We start from the raw sequence: 17860 nt of genomic DNA, 5'->3' as shown, positions 1-17860 counted from the left end.
TCATTAAATTGTGTTATGATAGCAATAAAGAAATCCCTCGAATGCCACGGTTAATGTAGACAGACATGGCCACGATAAACTAAAAAGAACAAAGTAGGATCACTCCCATTATAACTACCACAATACGTTTTTATGCCTATACAGAAATACAAGTACACAAGTACAATGATAAAAAGTGTATATTTGTTTAATATTACAGTTATAAGCATGTCAAAAGACTATAATGTATTAATATCTAAATATGATGTATACATTTAAAAATGTAACTACTTTAAATACTGTACTCACAGTGAACATAATTCCTCTATGACGGATATAAAGCCACAGAAAAAGGTAAATAGGAGTTTTTAGTCCAAGGCCTTTGCCTACTTGTTGCCATTGTCTGGGAAATTTGCGGTATGACTGTACTCACCTAACTGGATTTTAACATTTTTATGAACTTTTTTCCAGAAAAAAATCGCGAAGTGAAGGATCACAATATAGTTATTTCTTTAACATTTTATAAGAGAACCACACCATTTTAAAAAGTGTGCATCATTTTAAAATGTATGTTATTCTTGGCTGCCACAGTGGCGTTGGTAGTCGCATAAAAAACATAACAGGTTTATGGACCCATGCCCGACAGGAGCCTGGAAAATTATATTTTTAAAGTGTAGCATTGACCTGAGGTGCATTTTCTATACATTAATTCAAAAGTGTTTGTAGTACCAAAATAATGAGGATCAGTATAATGACTCAAAAGTCAAATTCTTATTCACTACTGAATTGACAGTGCTATAGTGGATTGTCACATGTTAATTTTAGAACTGCTGAGTAACTCAAAGTGAGACATTTATAACGCAACACTTCCCAATAACTTTCTGACCTTCAAAGGCCACCACACGGAGGCAAGAAAGCCAACAATATAGTACTGTTATGTGCGCAAGTGCGGATTTTAAAAAAAACAACATCTGTTAATGCCATATGGCATTTTGAATTGGGCGCACTAAAACTGAAGCGCTGACCAGTTAAGCAATTGTGTGATCGAGTAAGAAAGTAGCTTGCAATTGTTGGTGACCACTCCAAAGACAGCTGAGATTAGCTCCAGATTACTTGTAACTCTAATGATGACAAGCAGAAGACCAAAAACAAATGGATGGGCAGATTCTAATTATTCACAACAAAAGTGTCTTTATTTTCTATTGCTAGATAGGCTCTAGGCAACTCATTAGAAAGCAATCAAGCTGTTGCCGGATCATAAGTAATCAAAGCATAAATGTCAGAAAGCCCCATTGTTATTTGTAGTTTGTTAGCTTGACAGTCACTTGGCAGCTGAGCCAACATCACTCTACGCATGACTAATTCGCTGTGCTTTTGACGCGAGATATTCTGTCAGTTGCTCACCTCTGGGTCTTGGTAGTGAGTTGGCATGGGTGGCCAATGTCCCTCAGTGTGGGAGACGAGCCAGGGTTGAAGTATTCCTCAGCAGTTAGCGCTGCAGGGTTGGTCACCGCTGGCGTTGACATTTGGGTTACCAGGGCCTGCAGCATCAAAACACCCCAAAAAAAAACAAGACGTGAGGAAAAAAATAACATTTTTTTAACGTATTTTATAAAAGATCTATTCAATTTAACATTACTTAAACAGGAAAAGTATTTGATGTGAATCTTGAATCCCATGTGAAACTTAATTTCATCAAATGGACCACACAATACTTTTCACGGAGTGTTAATAAGACTCACCCCGTTATTGGGGCCCATGTGCTGCTCCGCAATCCCAAGGAAGTTCTGGAGAGGAGTCTTCCCTCCTAGTCAGACACAAACAGCCAAGAAAAATTAAAGTAGTGCACACCCTGCGATGTGAGTATCGCAATGTTCAGCTACAAACGAGACATTGTACAGGTCTAAAGGAAACGTACAGATTGGATCATATCTTACTGTCATGTGATCTACCAATTGTACCTTCACAATCGATGTATTGAGCATGCCTTCTCGAAATCATTTATTGGAAAAGGAGTACTGTTACTTTTTGATGATCATTCAATGCCGTATAAGCCGCATGAGTCCACATATTTACACTATAAAAATCTGCCAATTAGTCTCACTGGATTTTAAAGCTGAGGGTTCGACAGCAATTTTTATTTGGCAGTAGTCCAAGATTGATGAGATGGAAGTGGAAAAAAATGGATTTTCCAGAGTCCATTGTTAAGAATCCAATGTGCGGAAGTGAGTGGGTGCATGTCTTTGTGGTGCACTATTGCTGCTAAATACTAAATTGTTAAAGGTTGTAGACTCGATATAATATAGAAAAAAAATAGCGAAATTTAAAATGGAGGGAAAAGTGTTGGGTTATTTTTAAATCAAGTTGCCACTGTATTACCATCTCCCCCAACACTTAACTTGCTTTTAATATGTTCTCCATAGCATTTACAATAGTAGTTGGCATTCAAATGTTGACTAGTTCTTCTTAGGACTAAGAAAGAATGGGTAACGCAAAGGGCGTGGGGAAATGCAGAGTTCTGCCCATGCAGCACATTCTGAAACAAGCCTCTCCTATTCTTTTGCTTCTACTTTGTATGCGTAATACTGAAATTCAGATGGGCAGTGTAATCAGGGAGTGATAGAACCCTGTTTGATCAGCCAAGCCTGCTAAATCCTGCTTAATTCAAGGATCTGATGTTCTGATCTTTCACAGCCCAAGAGCGTGTATCCAACGACAGCTCGTGGGTTTGAAAAGCGAAAGGCTCAGGGTGATGAGCTTAGGTGAGCTGGATAACCTCCAGACATGATGCAGCACTTAACGTTAGAGGTCACATTAAACAAAGTGTATCAATTACTGTTGCTGTGCAAAGGTACTTTGATTGTATTTAAGAAGCCAAAGACATCCATTCTGAGCTGGTAAATTACAGTGAGGAACCTTTGATCTTGTTCTTGTTCTGGTCTGACAGGTGGTCTGTTCTGGTCCTGGTTATAAGCTCTACATTTGATGCAGCGTACACCTAAAAATGGAAGAAAATATGAAAATGAGCAAGCAATAAAGGATATTTTTTGCGGTTTGAGACGATGCTAAATAACGACACCTTTTTTGCGGTCATAAGTGTAAAAAAACATTAACCCTACAACAATGCACATTGACACGAAAATGTTCATTGTAGAGCATCATCAGACGATTCTAAACAAGTGAAAAGAAAATACCAGGTTAACTTAGCCCATAACACTAAATCAGCAAAGTAGAAAATAGCAGTTACTGCTGAACCCTGTCGGAATTGTTTCTAAGCCTTGGGTGATTGATGGTCCTGAATATCTGTCACCTGTGCCCAATCGATCCCTCTTTGTGTGAAACAAAAACTAATATGGTCTAAGGTATCTATGTTATTAGTCAAAGTCACAATAATGGTTTCTTTTTCTATATTTCGTTGCAGACAATTGAAACAGGGGTGCTGCCAATGCACATTCTGCTGATAAAATCAAGCATCACAAGCAATAGAGAAGCAATGGAAAAAGTCCAAATACAAAACTTTCAGGTGAGGAACCTCTTTGATATGCTAATGACTTCTCCAATATACGAAAACAAGATCCAATTCCAAAAATCCCTGAAAACGTCTATAAATTTCCTTGTCTTTTATTTTATTTTGTAATTGTCGCGGTAGCATTGCGTCCTGCTTGACTATTTCCCAATACTTGAATGTCTCACAACAAACACCCCTCCATTTTTTTTTTTCGGAGTGTGTTTAAAGCAACTTTGTTCTTTATTTAAAATTAATGGTGCAAATTAAATGAAGAGGCAGGCCTTGTTATCGATCCAGGACTAATATTGCAAGTCTATTTATACTGCTAAGTTGTTCTGAATTTGTAATTCGAAGTTATTTATATGCATGTGTGTGCAATGTCTGCTATCTAACGTTAGCGTTCTCCTTACACTTATGCATCTGCTCAAATATGAAATGTTTTGCCTATTTTAATACATAAAATACTTTTCCATCTTTGTGATTCTCACATTTTCATACAAAATTGGGACACTGATCGTTTTTAAAACCCATGGTATTTTTTTTAAGACCTTAGAACAAATTAGAGAATTTACATATGAAATACGCTTCTATTTAGAAAAATCCAAGTTCTGGAACCAATGAATTTCAGAAGTAGAGGTATCACTGTATAACTTTGCAATTTCTCTGGAAAGTTACACTTAAAGTTAACGTGTCAATGCAAGACAAATGATTTGAGTTTTGACATTCATTGATTGCCTGGAAAGTTTGAAACACTGAGACAGCTTGTCAGTGCTCTCTCTCTACCTTGGCTTCATATCCGTTGACTGTCTCTGTCTTCTCACTCCTCCAGCCAAGGATACCTGTCTTGTTCCTAAAATAAACAGACCTATATCATAAGTCCATCTCAGACAACTATGTAAAGCTATCTACATTCTCTAATACTACTTCTTTGTCCTCAAACATACTGCTCAAGGCAACTATGTTGGATGGAGGGCAAAGTAAACCCCTTTTCTTTTAACACTGCTTGTGAACAATTAGTCAGATGTGTGGAAAGAAATAAGCGCTATGAAGTGAGATACTAAAAGAGCGAGAGAGCCAAGTGTGCTGTAATAAATTAGTGTCAAGGAGGATGAAGGAGATGAAATATATGTATTACCTTGTCTACCTCTCAAATTAGTTGGTCTTATGTTTTGTTAATCCAGGGTCTGCTGTAATACCCTTATGTGCTGTTTCAGTGAACTATTGATCTACTTATTATCTCTAAATTTCCATTTCTGATACATAACTGGCCTATTAGACACTATGATCAATAGTCATTTGGAAGTTGGGAAATGATTGTACAGTATGTGAAAATTACTAAAGTAACCAGTGTTGCAGGATAATGTCATTACCAAGTCTGGCATTAAATCAACATCCCCTTCATCCATGAAAGTATAAAGTACATAAATTGCCAATTGCTCTAAATGTTGGTGTCAAGTCTTTCATGTGAAAAATCTGAGATAGTGTAGTGCCCAAAGAAGTAAAAAAAATATGTTCCAACTGACCTCTCAAAGGCAATGTTGCGAGTGTCCAGCTGAGTGGTCACTACAGCGGCGGACAGTCGGGCCGCCACCTGCTCATCACTGGGCTGCACTCCCCCCAACAGACCTAAACCAGCAGCCGTATTGCCACAAGCACCGCCTTTGCCCCGGGCAGGTGATAGAGCCGAGAGTGATGAGACACATAGGGTCTCACAGAATACCAGCTTCCTGTCATGGTCTACTTCGATCACCTCTGCGTTGGAGTCTGGAATGTGCGATCACAATAAATGAAGAAAGATTAGGGCTGGTTAAGTGTGCCAGAAAGATTATAATGCGTGAGTCCTCACTGTGTGTAGTTTGCATTTTATCCCTGGGCTTGCATGGTTTTACCCCGGGGACTCCGGTTTCCCCCCACCTCCAGAAAATGTGCAGGGTAGGCTAGTCGAGCACTCTAAAATGACCCTAGGTATGAGTGTGTACATCAATGCAAAGCTGCCAACCTCCGTTAACCCCTTTTCAGGAGTAACCTTGTGCCAATTCCGGAGTTTATCCGGAGTGAATGCGATTCATGCAAAAACAATATGTGCTGACGTCGCATTAGACGAAGCATCCATCAGAACTTGTAACTGGGGTGATTCTAAAGTTCCAGTTTACAGCGTAGTTGAATCAAGATGGCAGAAGCCATAGTGGTGGTGTGACTTTCGAAGCATTGAAATGGGACATTTGGTACTTTTCCGAAATAGTTGCTTCAAAAAAATCTAAGTGACAATTTTGGGGGATTTCCGGAGTTTAGGGATGTTGTCTGTAGTCCCGGAGTTTGACTTGTATTTCAGCATGAACTCCTGAAATTCTGGAGTCATTGGCAGCTCTGATGAATGGTTGCCCACCTCCTTGTGCCCTGTGATTGGCTGGCCACCGATTCAGGGTGTTCCCTGCCTGGTAGCACCCCTTGCGACCCTTGTGAGGATAAGCTCTTTGGAAAATGAATGAATGATTTGAAGAGGAAACATGTTAAAATTGGTTCTAAGGGGCAAAGGAAGAGAGAAAAGTGAGTGGGAGGAACATTTTACAGAGTAGGATGAGTCTACGTAAAGGTCAAAAAAGGAAAGATGGGAAGAGGATGAAAATTGGATGTAAGCGGAACAAAGATGAATATAATATGAGAACTCTGGAGGCAAGGGAGAAGAATAAGGACAATGGATCCCAAAGACGGCCACCAGAAAATATAAATACAGTCCCATTTGCATTACATAGGTTTAATTTTGACTACTTTTGTTTTGATCTGACCTGAATGTGAAAAGCCAGATTTGTAATTTGTCCCACTGACATACATCACCCACTGCTAAACATTTTTGACATATGGATGGATGATCTTTCACAATACAGGTCATGCATTTCCAAATATAACTGAAGCTGTTGACCTTGTCCCCTGAAAATAAAGCTCCGATTTCCTCTCTGCCAGGTCATCTGCTCAAATCCAGTGAGTGTCGTGTCAACGCGGAGACACTGACCACTCTTCCAAACTCTGTATGTGTCACTAGGACAGATACGAGACACCAGCGGCACTAAGGATAAGAACAAACAGGAATTTAGCTAAAAAATTAATAGTAAAGCCATCATTTTCGAACAATAATTCGGACCTGATTTATGGTCGCACCTACCAAATTTGACAATAAAAATATTTTTTCATATATGAGACGCACAGTACTATAAGCCACACGTGATTGTCCAAAATTTATGAAATTAGGCAAACTGGGAGCTACAGGGTCGGAAATAATAGCAATTTCTAGTCTGAATATTTACGTGGATATTTGGTGGGTTGGTAGGTCACAGTGAAGAAAATAACATATGTACTCACTCCAGCTAGTAAACTCCCATTTCATCTCGACATAGAAATCCTGGGCCTGCAGTGACAAGACAATGAAACCATTGGTGAAAATAAAGGAAGGAGTCATTGATGAATGGTTAAGGAGATAAAAAGATGGAGTATGAATAAAGACATTGATGTCTGTCAAAGGTATTGTGACTGACACAATCGCTGCTTGTGTATGATGGGGACATTATAGCACATGACAGACAGGCAATGATGTGGCTGAGAGCAGCAAAGGATCCAACTCTGAGTGATATTTATTACATTTACAAGTATGTGCTTGAGTGCAGATTGGGTAAGTGTAAGGATTTAGTGTCTGCCACACGGGTATGTTGTCACCTAGAGCTGATAGCCAAGTATTTAAAAGATTATTATGTAAAATTTGCATTTCATAGAACGGCCATAATATTTCAATTGCGTTTTTATTAACGTAGTTCTAACACGGTTGTCAATGGTTCAATTGTGCTCTGTTATTGTTTTAATTCTTTGTCTACAACGGATGTCCCAACCTACACTATCAACCAATTACAAGATGAGTTGTTTGTATTTTCTAGGTTGCAGTACCTTTTGTAACATATTTAAACTGAGGTTGCGATCAGGAAGAATTAACGATGTTGTGTAGCAACACAGCAAATACAAATCTCATTTAGAATGTCACGACAAATTGAGAAATAAAAAAATGAATACGCACTGGAGGCTCCAGTAACCCTTGCAACCTTTAGGAGGAGGCGCTGTACATAAGATGAATGAATGCAGTATTTTTTTTTAGCCTATATCTTTTACAATACACTATTGCTATAATAACGCAGTATGATTCTTCACTTCAAAGCACTTGTGTGTTCCAATATTTTAAACCTAATTTCAGTACCGATTTTGGGCATGTGCTGACATGAACAAACAGTCTTATAGAGATATCTTTTAGAGGACCTGATTTTGTAATGTACTGTTAACCCTGTATATTTTCCAATGTCTTCAATACACCTCTTAAAACCGGATTAACGTGGAGGCTTCAACGAAGATGACAGGACAAGACCGTTCTATTTAGTCTATTTATTAACGATCTCCTCATATTTCCTGACAATTGATTTGTTTTTACCTTTAGCATGATTTAAGATGCTTGATCGTAAAATTAAAAGGTATGTTTGGTCCCATAAGCCAACTCTGTCATTCTGGATAGCCTCCTTTTTCAGAATATATAGAGGTTGTTCTGCAGTACTTGTTGCCCCATATTTCTTTATAATAGATTGGATAGAGTGAAAACCAACAAGCTCAACACAAAATAAAAGAGGTACTTAAGCCAAAGTCTTTTTCAGTGTGTACACGACTGAAAGAGCTCCTTAAGTTGGTGTAGATATTTTATGAGAAGCTATCAAGTGAGAAATTTCATTATTGCTCTTATAAAAAATTTTAATTTCTCATTTTCTTGCTGATGTGAAATCTAATATCTAGATATAAACATCCAGTCTATGAAAACCGATCAACGATCTTTCTATTGTCGTAGTTGCCTTAATAAACAAACTCATTTACTGTCATAAACTGGGATCGACATCTAATCAATTTTGATTGGAGCACTGTTAACGATAATTCAATTTTTACATGAAAATGTCCCAATGTGTAGACCAATAAATAATTATATAAAGGTAACATAGTAAGCATAATCGACCGGTAGGCGGTCGATCAGGTTTTTTATTTTATTTTTGTGACTATTTTCATCGTATGCTTTTTTTGTGGGAAAATCACATAGAATTACATAGACAAATATTTTTGTAACTATTTTTTGTAAATATGCTATACTAAAAATATATATTTGTATTCCCATGATTGAGTAAGATTCCAAATTCGTAAAAAAGGACCATAAACCACTAAAAATGAACCAATTGAAAGAACCATTCATGAATTTTACAACGCAGACGGGGCGCAGACACTTACAGAATCCTGCCTATCAACGACTTCCAGTCGAATAAGATGAAAACATATTCTATTATTCCATTCTCTACCCCAGTAATTCTATATACAGAGATAGTATGTCAGTCCAAATAGTGTCAAGAAGAAAAAGATAGGAAAAAAGAGAATGGTGGGAAATGAATTTTTCGAAAATACAACAGTATTTTTTTTCAATCCCTTATCCTCTTGACTAATGATTAATTCATATGTTCTAAAGAAAGCTAGAAAAACACTTAATTTCATCTAAAAAATAAAGATGTAAATTTAAACTAAATATTTTATTCAAATGAAGGTATCACTGCTTCAAAGCTTCTTCTGATGTGCAATTTTGTAGTTATTTTTATATATTTACAGTATTTTCTCTGTGTGTTTGTGTGAAATCCCACTTGGCGTAGTCGTTCTAGCAGGACGGGGATGCCTGCAAGTCTCTTGGCAGTCCTCTGGTAGTCACGGTAACGCAGTACAAGCCGCACTAGCTCTGGATCTCGAGTACTGACGGCTTCCTGAAGAACTAGCAGGAAAAAGAAAGTTGTGACAAAGAGGAGTCAATCTATCATACCTCATATGAAATTAATGTGCATGAGCAGCAGCCATAAAGTGGATTAGGTTGAAGGGAAACTGAATAGAATGAATTGATACCTTTTTTTAAACTTCATTCATCAGCTGACCATTTTTAAAAATGGATTTTAATTAATATTATATTATTTAATTATATATTTATTATTTATTATATATTTATTTATTGTATTATATATTATATCATATATTTTTATATAATTAGGTAAATACCTAATTATATATAAATATAAATAATTTTGATAGGTATCTTAAAAAAATGTTGACACTTTATGTATTTTAAACAATTATACCTTGCCAATAACCACTGCAGGTTTTGTCAACAAAAAAACTATTGACTAAAACAACTAAAAGGATGAAGTAGGATTCCTTTTCATACTAATGATTGTATCATTGGGACAAAGAGGAGTTGTGCATCTTCTATCGTGCGATGTGATTCCAAATATGATTAATACTAAATTTAAAAAAATAATTGACCGCCGAGAAGCTTTTAATGTCTGACACATTTATCTGCTTGTTAATCTGAAAATATCTCTCTCGTAAAAAACACAGGTCAGCTCATCACAAGGTGATGAGTCAAATCTACATAAAGTTTGCTAATGAGAGGCTAAATTGAAAGTCAGCAGACTGACAAAAATTAGCATATCTGTAACAATTTTCGTGTGAAGAATAACCATCAAGTCCTCATGTTATATCATGGGGGGAAAAAACAATTGTCATGCTCAAGTTTGCCATTTCATCAAGTACATTTTGATTTCAATTAAAGATAAGATTTGAATTGAGGTTTGTAACAAAACAGAGAAAAATATCCAAACCCACATGACACAGTTTGAAAATGTTATTTCCATCGAAACCAAATAACTGGTTTGGCAGCAAAAACTACAATCAAGAATTTGAGATAATTTGCAATATGTCTTTTACAGCACTGTGTAAGAAAGGTCATCGTAATAGCGTAAGATTTTTGACTAGGCCACCCCAAACTCTTCATTTTGTATTTTTCTGCCATTCAGAAGCGATTTTGCTGGTCTGTTTTGGATATTTAAGATTTAAATCGCAAAGGTATAATTGCCCATTATGATCCAGGATTTTTTTCAAACGGCAAAATTCATGGTTGCATTTATCACATCATGTTTTGCGGGTCCTCAATTGCCAAAACAGCCCCTGTCCAATACCACCATGATTTACTAGTATTTTTTTCAACGTTTTATCCAACCACAGAATGATTGAAAAGTGACCCAGCCTGGTTTTATCAGCCAAGTGATGTCACTACGAGCACTTTCATTTAAAGTCAAATTATATTTAGTAAACTTGGACACAACTGCTGTTATTTATTTCTGTCGTTTTAGCTTTTGAATCTAATTTTGTCCAAAATTGTGGTGAATGCTGGCATTCACCACAATTTTGGACAAAACAATGAAAACTGCTTTTGGAATTGTGGTGTTTCTCCGTATTGAATAGTGCTTTAATAAACTAACAAAAGAGTAGGGTGAGTACCTGGTTTCTGAATTGTAAATGAGTTTTACTAAGTAAACGGAGTAATTCTTATCTTAGGATATACCTGAACGCAATATATCAAAAAAGACTGGAATACTATAGGCAAGTTTTAAGCATATCCACAACAGTTTGGACACATCAATGAAGCATATAATAACAATTCTCACTTACCAGTCCAAGCATTGCGGTTCTCCTTGCTCACATCGGCACCATATTGCAACAAAATTCTAGCGCAGTCCAGGTGGCCTAATGTGACAGCCAGATGTAGAGGAGTTCGGCCCCGGGGGTCCACAGACTCTAAATCAGTCTACATAACAAACAACAACAACAAAAAGGAGAAAGGAAGGAACGTTATCAGAGAGAGAGACAATAAAGTGGAATCAGATATGGGTCCACCGTATGTCTGGGTTGAATACATAATAGGTTACCTCTCAGAAGATGGGAGAATATATGAATATTAAGAGAAACGTCAACAAGAAGTTGATAGCAGAGGTGAAAAGGGAGTTGGTAACAGGTGCTAATTGATCTGTCTAAGCTCTAATGATGATGGTCGCTACCCTGTGGCACTATCTAATGTATTTTTGGGGCTGTTTTACCTGAAACACTTGGTTCTTTTAGGTGTATTGACACATGCCCTGTTCCTCTTTATATAAAAGTAAACAGCGACCGAATTATTGTCTTACTGAAAGTTGCACAGTAAGAAGCCCATGTAATTTCAGCAATTAAAAAGCAATGTCATACATTGGAGAATATTTTCATTCATATTGAGGACTTAGTTTTGACAAATTTTGACATTGTTCAGAGTGATTCACTCCTTTACTATGAGGTTGTTGTGAAATGTTAAACGCTGTGAAATTACTCTATCTTTCTCATCCTTTGTATGAGTTAACACATTTTTAACACTGACATAAAAAAAGAAGGGGATCTTTTGGGCTTTTTGCTTTGATTCTGACAGCTTTTAAGCATAATTTGGAGATGATTGCTGTTCACTTTGAAACATTTTAGCTCTGGATCAAATCTTAAACTGGTACTCTGAAATTGGTTTAACTTGGCTTAAATTGTCTGCCATGATTCTATCATCTCACACCACAAATATGAATTAATGGAACCCCAAGCCTTGTGATAAGAATACATTTTCTGGTGAATGTGCCTCTATTTTTAACAGCTGTGACTCTTCTAGGTTTTTATAATCGAGAGGAAAAAAATAGGTGATGAAAATGTTGACTGTTATACATGCAAGGCATTGATGTACGATCTCAAATCAAATCCAGATATAAGATAGGCAGTTTACAAAGTGCTACACACAATACTTTGTTGAACATAATTCAATAGAGCATAATCTACTTGTTCGCTATCTAATCAGTAAGTGGCTACCACGGAGCCACTGGCAGAGATAGACAGGTCAATCTAGAAGGAAGAAACGTGTAGGGCGTGCTGTACAAGTGATGGGAAAATATAGAATTGTAGAAGTGGGGAGCTGTGAAGTAAAGGCATTGGTCCACTTACAACCACATTTGGGACCGACAGATTGGTTGTAAAGGGATTTGGTTGTATTTTGATCCATCTTGTGAATATTTACTGTATAATAAAGTTTCACAACTTGTTGTAGAACTAGTGTTATTGCAAGATCGTGCTTGAATTTGCCTGTTCTCGTGAGAGTCTTTGTAAAACCTTATGCGATTTTTCTCTGTCTGATTGCAGCAAACAACTGGTGAACGTTGGCCTGAAGCATTTTCAGAGTCGTGACGCCGATCCAACAGAGCCGGTTCTGGTGTATATCCTGGGTAAGTAGCATTTACGTACTGTACTACAGTTAATGAAGCTGCATCATCTCCTGATTGGCCTCTTAAGATTCTGGCTATGCCGGCAGTACATTCAACTGTTGTATACAACACATGCACTACACTGTGATAAAACCTGCAAGTTGAACATGCGTAACTCGGACAAATTGTAAGTCGACGATTGTCTGTCATGCATGCGGCAAGGGGAAAATGAGGCAAGCAGAGAAATGAGCTGAAGAGAAAATAACAGAGACTCTCTTGGGTGCTGATGTTAACTGGGGAATAGACGAAGGTACCGTTTTATTGCGATGGGGGAGAAGCAAGACTGACGTCACTCTGCGTATGTGTGCCATGAAACAAGTTAAGCCACTTTCTGCGTGTCGAAGTTGTCTGTGGGCTCTCGAAGGAAACTGCACGGCATTGTGGTTGAGCTGCGAGAAGGTGAGACCTATCAAAGCCATAGAAAGCATTCTACCCTTGAAACTAAGGCTTACATTTATATAAATCTAGCACCCCCTCAACCCTAGTGAGGATAAAGCGGTTCAGAAAATGAGATGATATATATATATACATATATATATATATAGAATACAGTCACACCTTGAGATACGCGTCTCGGCTACCTGGCTGTCTCGTATGCTTGTATCTCAAAATTTGTCTTGTATCTCAAGGCAAATATTTGCTCGGAATTTTACTGGTATCTCAAACTGCTCGTACGTTGGTGCACTCATGTCAAGGTATTACTGTGCCTAAATCATATTTTCTGGACTGTAACATACACTTTTGTGCATAGTTTGGCCTATTCTGGTAGTAATACTCAAGCTCCCTTTGCATGGTATTTTTTTTCACTCTGATTACCGAAAGACTTTTTTTTTCTCACTCTGATTACCGGAAGACTGTTTTTGTAGGCTATAGTTATCCAAAAAACTGTTACACTATCAATTGGCTATTTAGCCTCTTCTTTTCCATTGAACAATTTTTACTTTAAATATAGTCTGTTCTTCATTTCTGATAAAATAATAAAAAATATTTGGGACTTTGGTAAATATATTGGCACTTAGTCTTATATAGTAAGAAATGGTGGGCATTAAAACGCAAGATATTCATATCTAGCACACTGGGTTTGTCGTTGGCAACCAGCATGATGGAAAAGATAATTTTGATGGTTTCAAGAGTTATGGAAAAACACGTTATGGAAAAATAGCTGTGAAAAAAAGTGAAACTGTTGATGTAACACAAATAAACATCAGTACAAAATAAATTATTGCATTGCTTCGCTAATGTTGAGATGTGTTCCACATCAAGGAAATTGAACATACTTAATTTACTCATCTGGTTTACTATTACATTTAAAGCTTGGGAAAAAAATCACCAATTGGCATGGTGTACTAAAACCAAATGACCCAGAAATGCATCATTTAACCGTATAGGCTCCCCTAGTAATGGGGCAGAGTGCAATTAGGCTCATTTTGTAGATGAAATTCTGGGTGCACTCAGTTAGTAGATCAGCTACCAAATCATTGTGCCGGAATAAGGTTTGGAATGGATTTGTACCAGAAGACCATTTTTCTTGGAATCTACCCTTTTGTCTCACAGGCAACCAACCATTCATTTGACGCATGTCTTAGTGCAGGCGATTACCACTTTAAGCCTATTTTATAGCTGTACTTCATTTCAATTACTATGGATACCAGGGCGGAAAGGTTTAGGGTTGAGCTGGAGATACATGCAGGGCCTGAGGGGGGACCCAGATGAATTGATGCTGGGAAAGATAAAAAGAAATGCGGGAAGGCAGAGAAAGACAAGTGCGATATGTCTATTATACAATATTGTTTGGAATAACATATACCATGGAGAGGGCAGAATAATAGACTACTGGTTAGAGTTCTGGGATTCAAGTGTTGCATTGCGTCTTCCTATGTCAAGGTTGCATGGATTTTCTCCATATAGACTAAATAAGCAATAGTTTTAAATCAAATGAACAGATGACGATTTTCAATATTTATTTAAAAAAAAAAAGGGAAATGTGGAAATAATGAATTGCCTGCTACTCTTTGTTTTCACAGGCTAAAGACCTGTTAAGTCGTCACTTAAGTATTTTTTTTATTCTTACCTTTCTGTCATTCATGAACCGATCATCTTGAAAACTAAGATTGATATCTAAGTAGCATAATTATCTATCAATCCTTAAAGATTAATTTTGGATGTTTTGTATTTGGGCCATTTCATTAACTGCTGGGTTATTGAGACTGAAAGTTACAAGTTACCCACTAGTGAGCAATATATATATATAAAAAAAATCCTTGGCTTGCCATTTGATCTGCTACCGGAACTTTGTTTGAAACACAGAAAAATAAAAATGTAGCTATTCAGGAGACAGTGATTTAAGCCCGCAAATAAATGGTATAACCCAATTATGGTTCTACCCAAAAATGTGTAACCGATCCTGTTTAGTCTTGCTGCAATTCTAAAATTAGTAGCAAAATGGCTTTAAATTGAGATCAGTATGAAGTGTACTTGGAAATAATATGCGATACATCGTGCACTCTTTAGTTTCCAACCATTGGTTGGCCTTCCTAAAGTAGCAGCCAATTATGAATGCCATCAAATTTAAAAATGAAAACATAAAAGGGAGATTAAAACAAAAAAATGCTAAAAGTTATTGAGTATTTTATTAAAAACTGAAAGGTGGTCAAGTCCTCTGGTGTTTTGAGCCTGGGAGATGAGTTTTTATTCTAAAAGTATAATCTGGTCAGTAATGATGAATGTTCTCATTTCGTAGAGTTAACGTTTGATGAATACTGACATTGGCATAATCATCTATAAGGATTTATTAGGCTTGCAAATTTGAATGCTCAGCTAGCATACTAAGTGTCTAGCACTTTGAGCAAAGAAAATCTGCAAATGTAATCAAACAATATTTTGAGCCAAGTCTTTGAGAGCTATTTAAGTCTCAATTTTAGACTATTTATTTAGTGGCAAACCTCAGCTAGGTGATTTAAAAAAAAACTGTCCTGGGATAAAGTCTGTTTAGATTAATCATATTTTACTGTTTCGGGATTGGGAGCGAAAATACAATTGTATAGTGCAACTCTATTCCTGTTTTAGCATCCCGTAGATTTATTCATTTATTATACATTATTGAAGACTGGGACATTGTAAAAACAAGAGCCTGAAACACAAGTTTTACTGCGCATGAATGTTAGTTGTGCAAATCTTTTGAAATATCAGTTGGGCTGTAAAAGGATGTAAAGGTGGGGGATCCAACTGATATCATTGGGGATGATGAATTAAAGTCATTTATCTTTTCTTTTGATGGGCTGTTAACATTTGAATGTGCGGTGGGCTGCAATTAACATCTCTACATGGGCATATCGTAAACTTCTAGAAAATGTATTACGGCAAAAATACCACTCAATGCTGCCTCACTGCTTAGATTAGATTAGATAACTTTATTCATCCCGTATTCGGGAAATTTCATTATCACAGTAGGAAGAGGGTGAGAATACAGACACAGGAAAATATATTTTAGACGTAAGTAAATAGGTAATAAATAAGTTAATGGATAAATGAATAAATATTTATATGAATAAGTGAATAAATAAGCGTGTTATGTCCGTTATGCCATGTCCATCAAATAAATATAAACAACATTAACAAGCAAAAATTATATGGAACAATCTTGAGTTGAAAAGTACCCAATACACACGTGGAGAAAACAGCAACAGTACCGTAATTGTTTATTATATACTCATTAGTTTCTTTTTTTGTTTTGTTTGTTCATTGGTGAAACCATTTAAAGGGTGTCCATTGCCTGCTGCCCATAGTTGGCTGGCATGCACCCTTGAATAGAAAATTAATTAATAAAATCTCAATTCGTATCTATATATACATATACGAGGAAACTTTAGTCAATTGTGAGAGTAATGAGTGTAATTTCTCACATTACGGTTGATTAAATCCAGGCCATACTGCTTTCTAACTTTCTTTTGAAGGAAATGTTGAATCTTTCCTGTTGGATTCAGTCTAAATTGTCCCCCTTTCCTATCGTCCATTTTCGTTTACTCCCTTCTCAGTGGTGAGCTGAGAGACTGCATTATTGATACACATTTCTAGCTGTGGCATCTGCTCCTTCTCTACCACTACCCCGCACCCTCTTTTCCTCACTCACTGTGTTCGTGGCCCAATGTAGCTTGGCAGGTACTTAGGCCAACATCAATCTTTCATTCAAAAGCCTTACACACGCACACACAAAGGATGTTCGTATAGATGCAAAATGTTATTTCTCCCCTGAATGTTTGCACATGGCCCAGATGATGGAGCGAGTGCTGATGGGGCGAAGAAGAGAAAAAAAAGGAATGAAATGGGTTTTTCTCCGCCAACACAGATGCTAGACAGCCATGAAACACTGATTCATGCCGCTGACTTCAGACAGGAGTATGAGCCTAGCGAACGAGGGGTAATAACTCAAAGAACAAATTGACAAAACATCATAGTCATGATTTACTTAAGGTGGGGGTTGTGAACTTGAGTGCTGGAGATATAAGGAAAATAGAATGTGCCTCAAAGTGCAAATGCTGACATACATTCCTCAATATTTTGTGTTCCAACAGTTCACTGCACTATATTCACTATCATCCCTTATTTTCACAAGAAGCGGATGCTAAAGAACAATAGTCTTAAAAAGGCCTTTCAGCAGATTCATTTATTTTCTGAACCGCTTTATCCTCTCTAGGTTTACGGAGGGTGCTAGAGCCTATCCCAGCTCATTTCGGGCCAAAGAAGGGACACACCCTGAACCGGTGGCTAGCCAATCGCAGGGTATGAGCAGACAAGTTACCATTTACTCTCACACTAATACCTAGATGCAATTTAGACCAGTGCTGTCAAAGTGGCGCATCATTTTGTGTGGCCAGGGAAAGTAAATCATGAGTGCCAAATTTCTGTTTTATGATCAAATTAAAATGAAGAGAATAGATGTGTATATTACATTTCCTGATTTCCACCCTTTTAAATCAATAATCATTTTGTAAAATCTAAAAATATATAGAAAATGCTAAAGTAAACATTGTTTTAGATCTATAAAAAACTGAATAGTCAGGGCTTTTAATACAGTTGCTTTAATCAATTTATTAAAAAAAAATCTAAATATATCTAAAATGTTCCGGCCCACGTAAAATCAAGTTGACGTTAAAGCGGCCTGCGAACG

At 36.9% G+C, this 17860-nt stretch overlaps 2 protein-coding genes across 3 annotated transcripts in view; one reads left to right on the top strand and one right to left on the bottom strand.

The window, feature by feature from the left end:
• git1 (G protein-coupled receptor kinase interacting ArfGAP 1) overlaps window positions 1-17860 on the top strand; it is a 53086-nt gene that overhangs the window by 8048 nt on the left and 27178 nt on the right. Inside the window, exons 2-3 of one of the 2 annotated variants that reach the window (XM_077722160.1) lie at window positions 3401-3502; window positions 12572-12654. The gene's annotated coding sequence lies outside the window, so the exon portion shown is untranslated. Of the gene's footprint in view, window positions 1-3400; window positions 3503-7059; window positions 7152-12571; window positions 12655-17860 lie in introns of those variants that run through there. The other variant, XM_077722161.1, reaches the window with a different exon arrangement.
• The window catches only part of ankrd13b (ankyrin repeat domain 13B), a 29701-nt gene that overhangs the window by 5824 nt on the left and 6017 nt on the right, over window positions 1-17860 (bottom strand). The window contains exons 2-10 of the mRNA XM_077722163.1: window positions 11042-11177; window positions 9187-9311; window positions 6845-6890; window positions 6408-6551; window positions 5011-5251; window positions 4271-4337; window positions 2896-2977; window positions 1722-1786; window positions 1384-1520 (exon numbers count right to left, since the gene is read on the bottom strand). Coding sequence (XP_077578289.1) covers window positions 1384-1520; window positions 1722-1786; window positions 2896-2977; window positions 4271-4337; window positions 5011-5251; window positions 6408-6551; window positions 6845-6890; window positions 9187-9311; window positions 11042-11177 — 1043 coding nt within the window. The remainder of the gene's footprint in view (window positions 1-1383; window positions 1521-1721; window positions 1787-2895; window positions 2978-4270; window positions 4338-5010; window positions 5252-6407; window positions 6552-6844; window positions 6891-9186; window positions 9312-11041; window positions 11178-17860) is intronic.

This window comes from Stigmatopora nigra, chromosome 8 (genome assembly GCF_051989575.1).
Source record: "Stigmatopora nigra isolate UIUO_SnigA chromosome 8, RoL_Snig_1.1, whole genome shotgun sequence".
Lineage (NCBI taxonomy): Eukaryota > Metazoa > Chordata > Actinopteri > Syngnathiformes > Syngnathidae > Stigmatopora > Stigmatopora nigra.
This window is presented reverse-complemented; position numbering and strand designations above follow the sequence as displayed.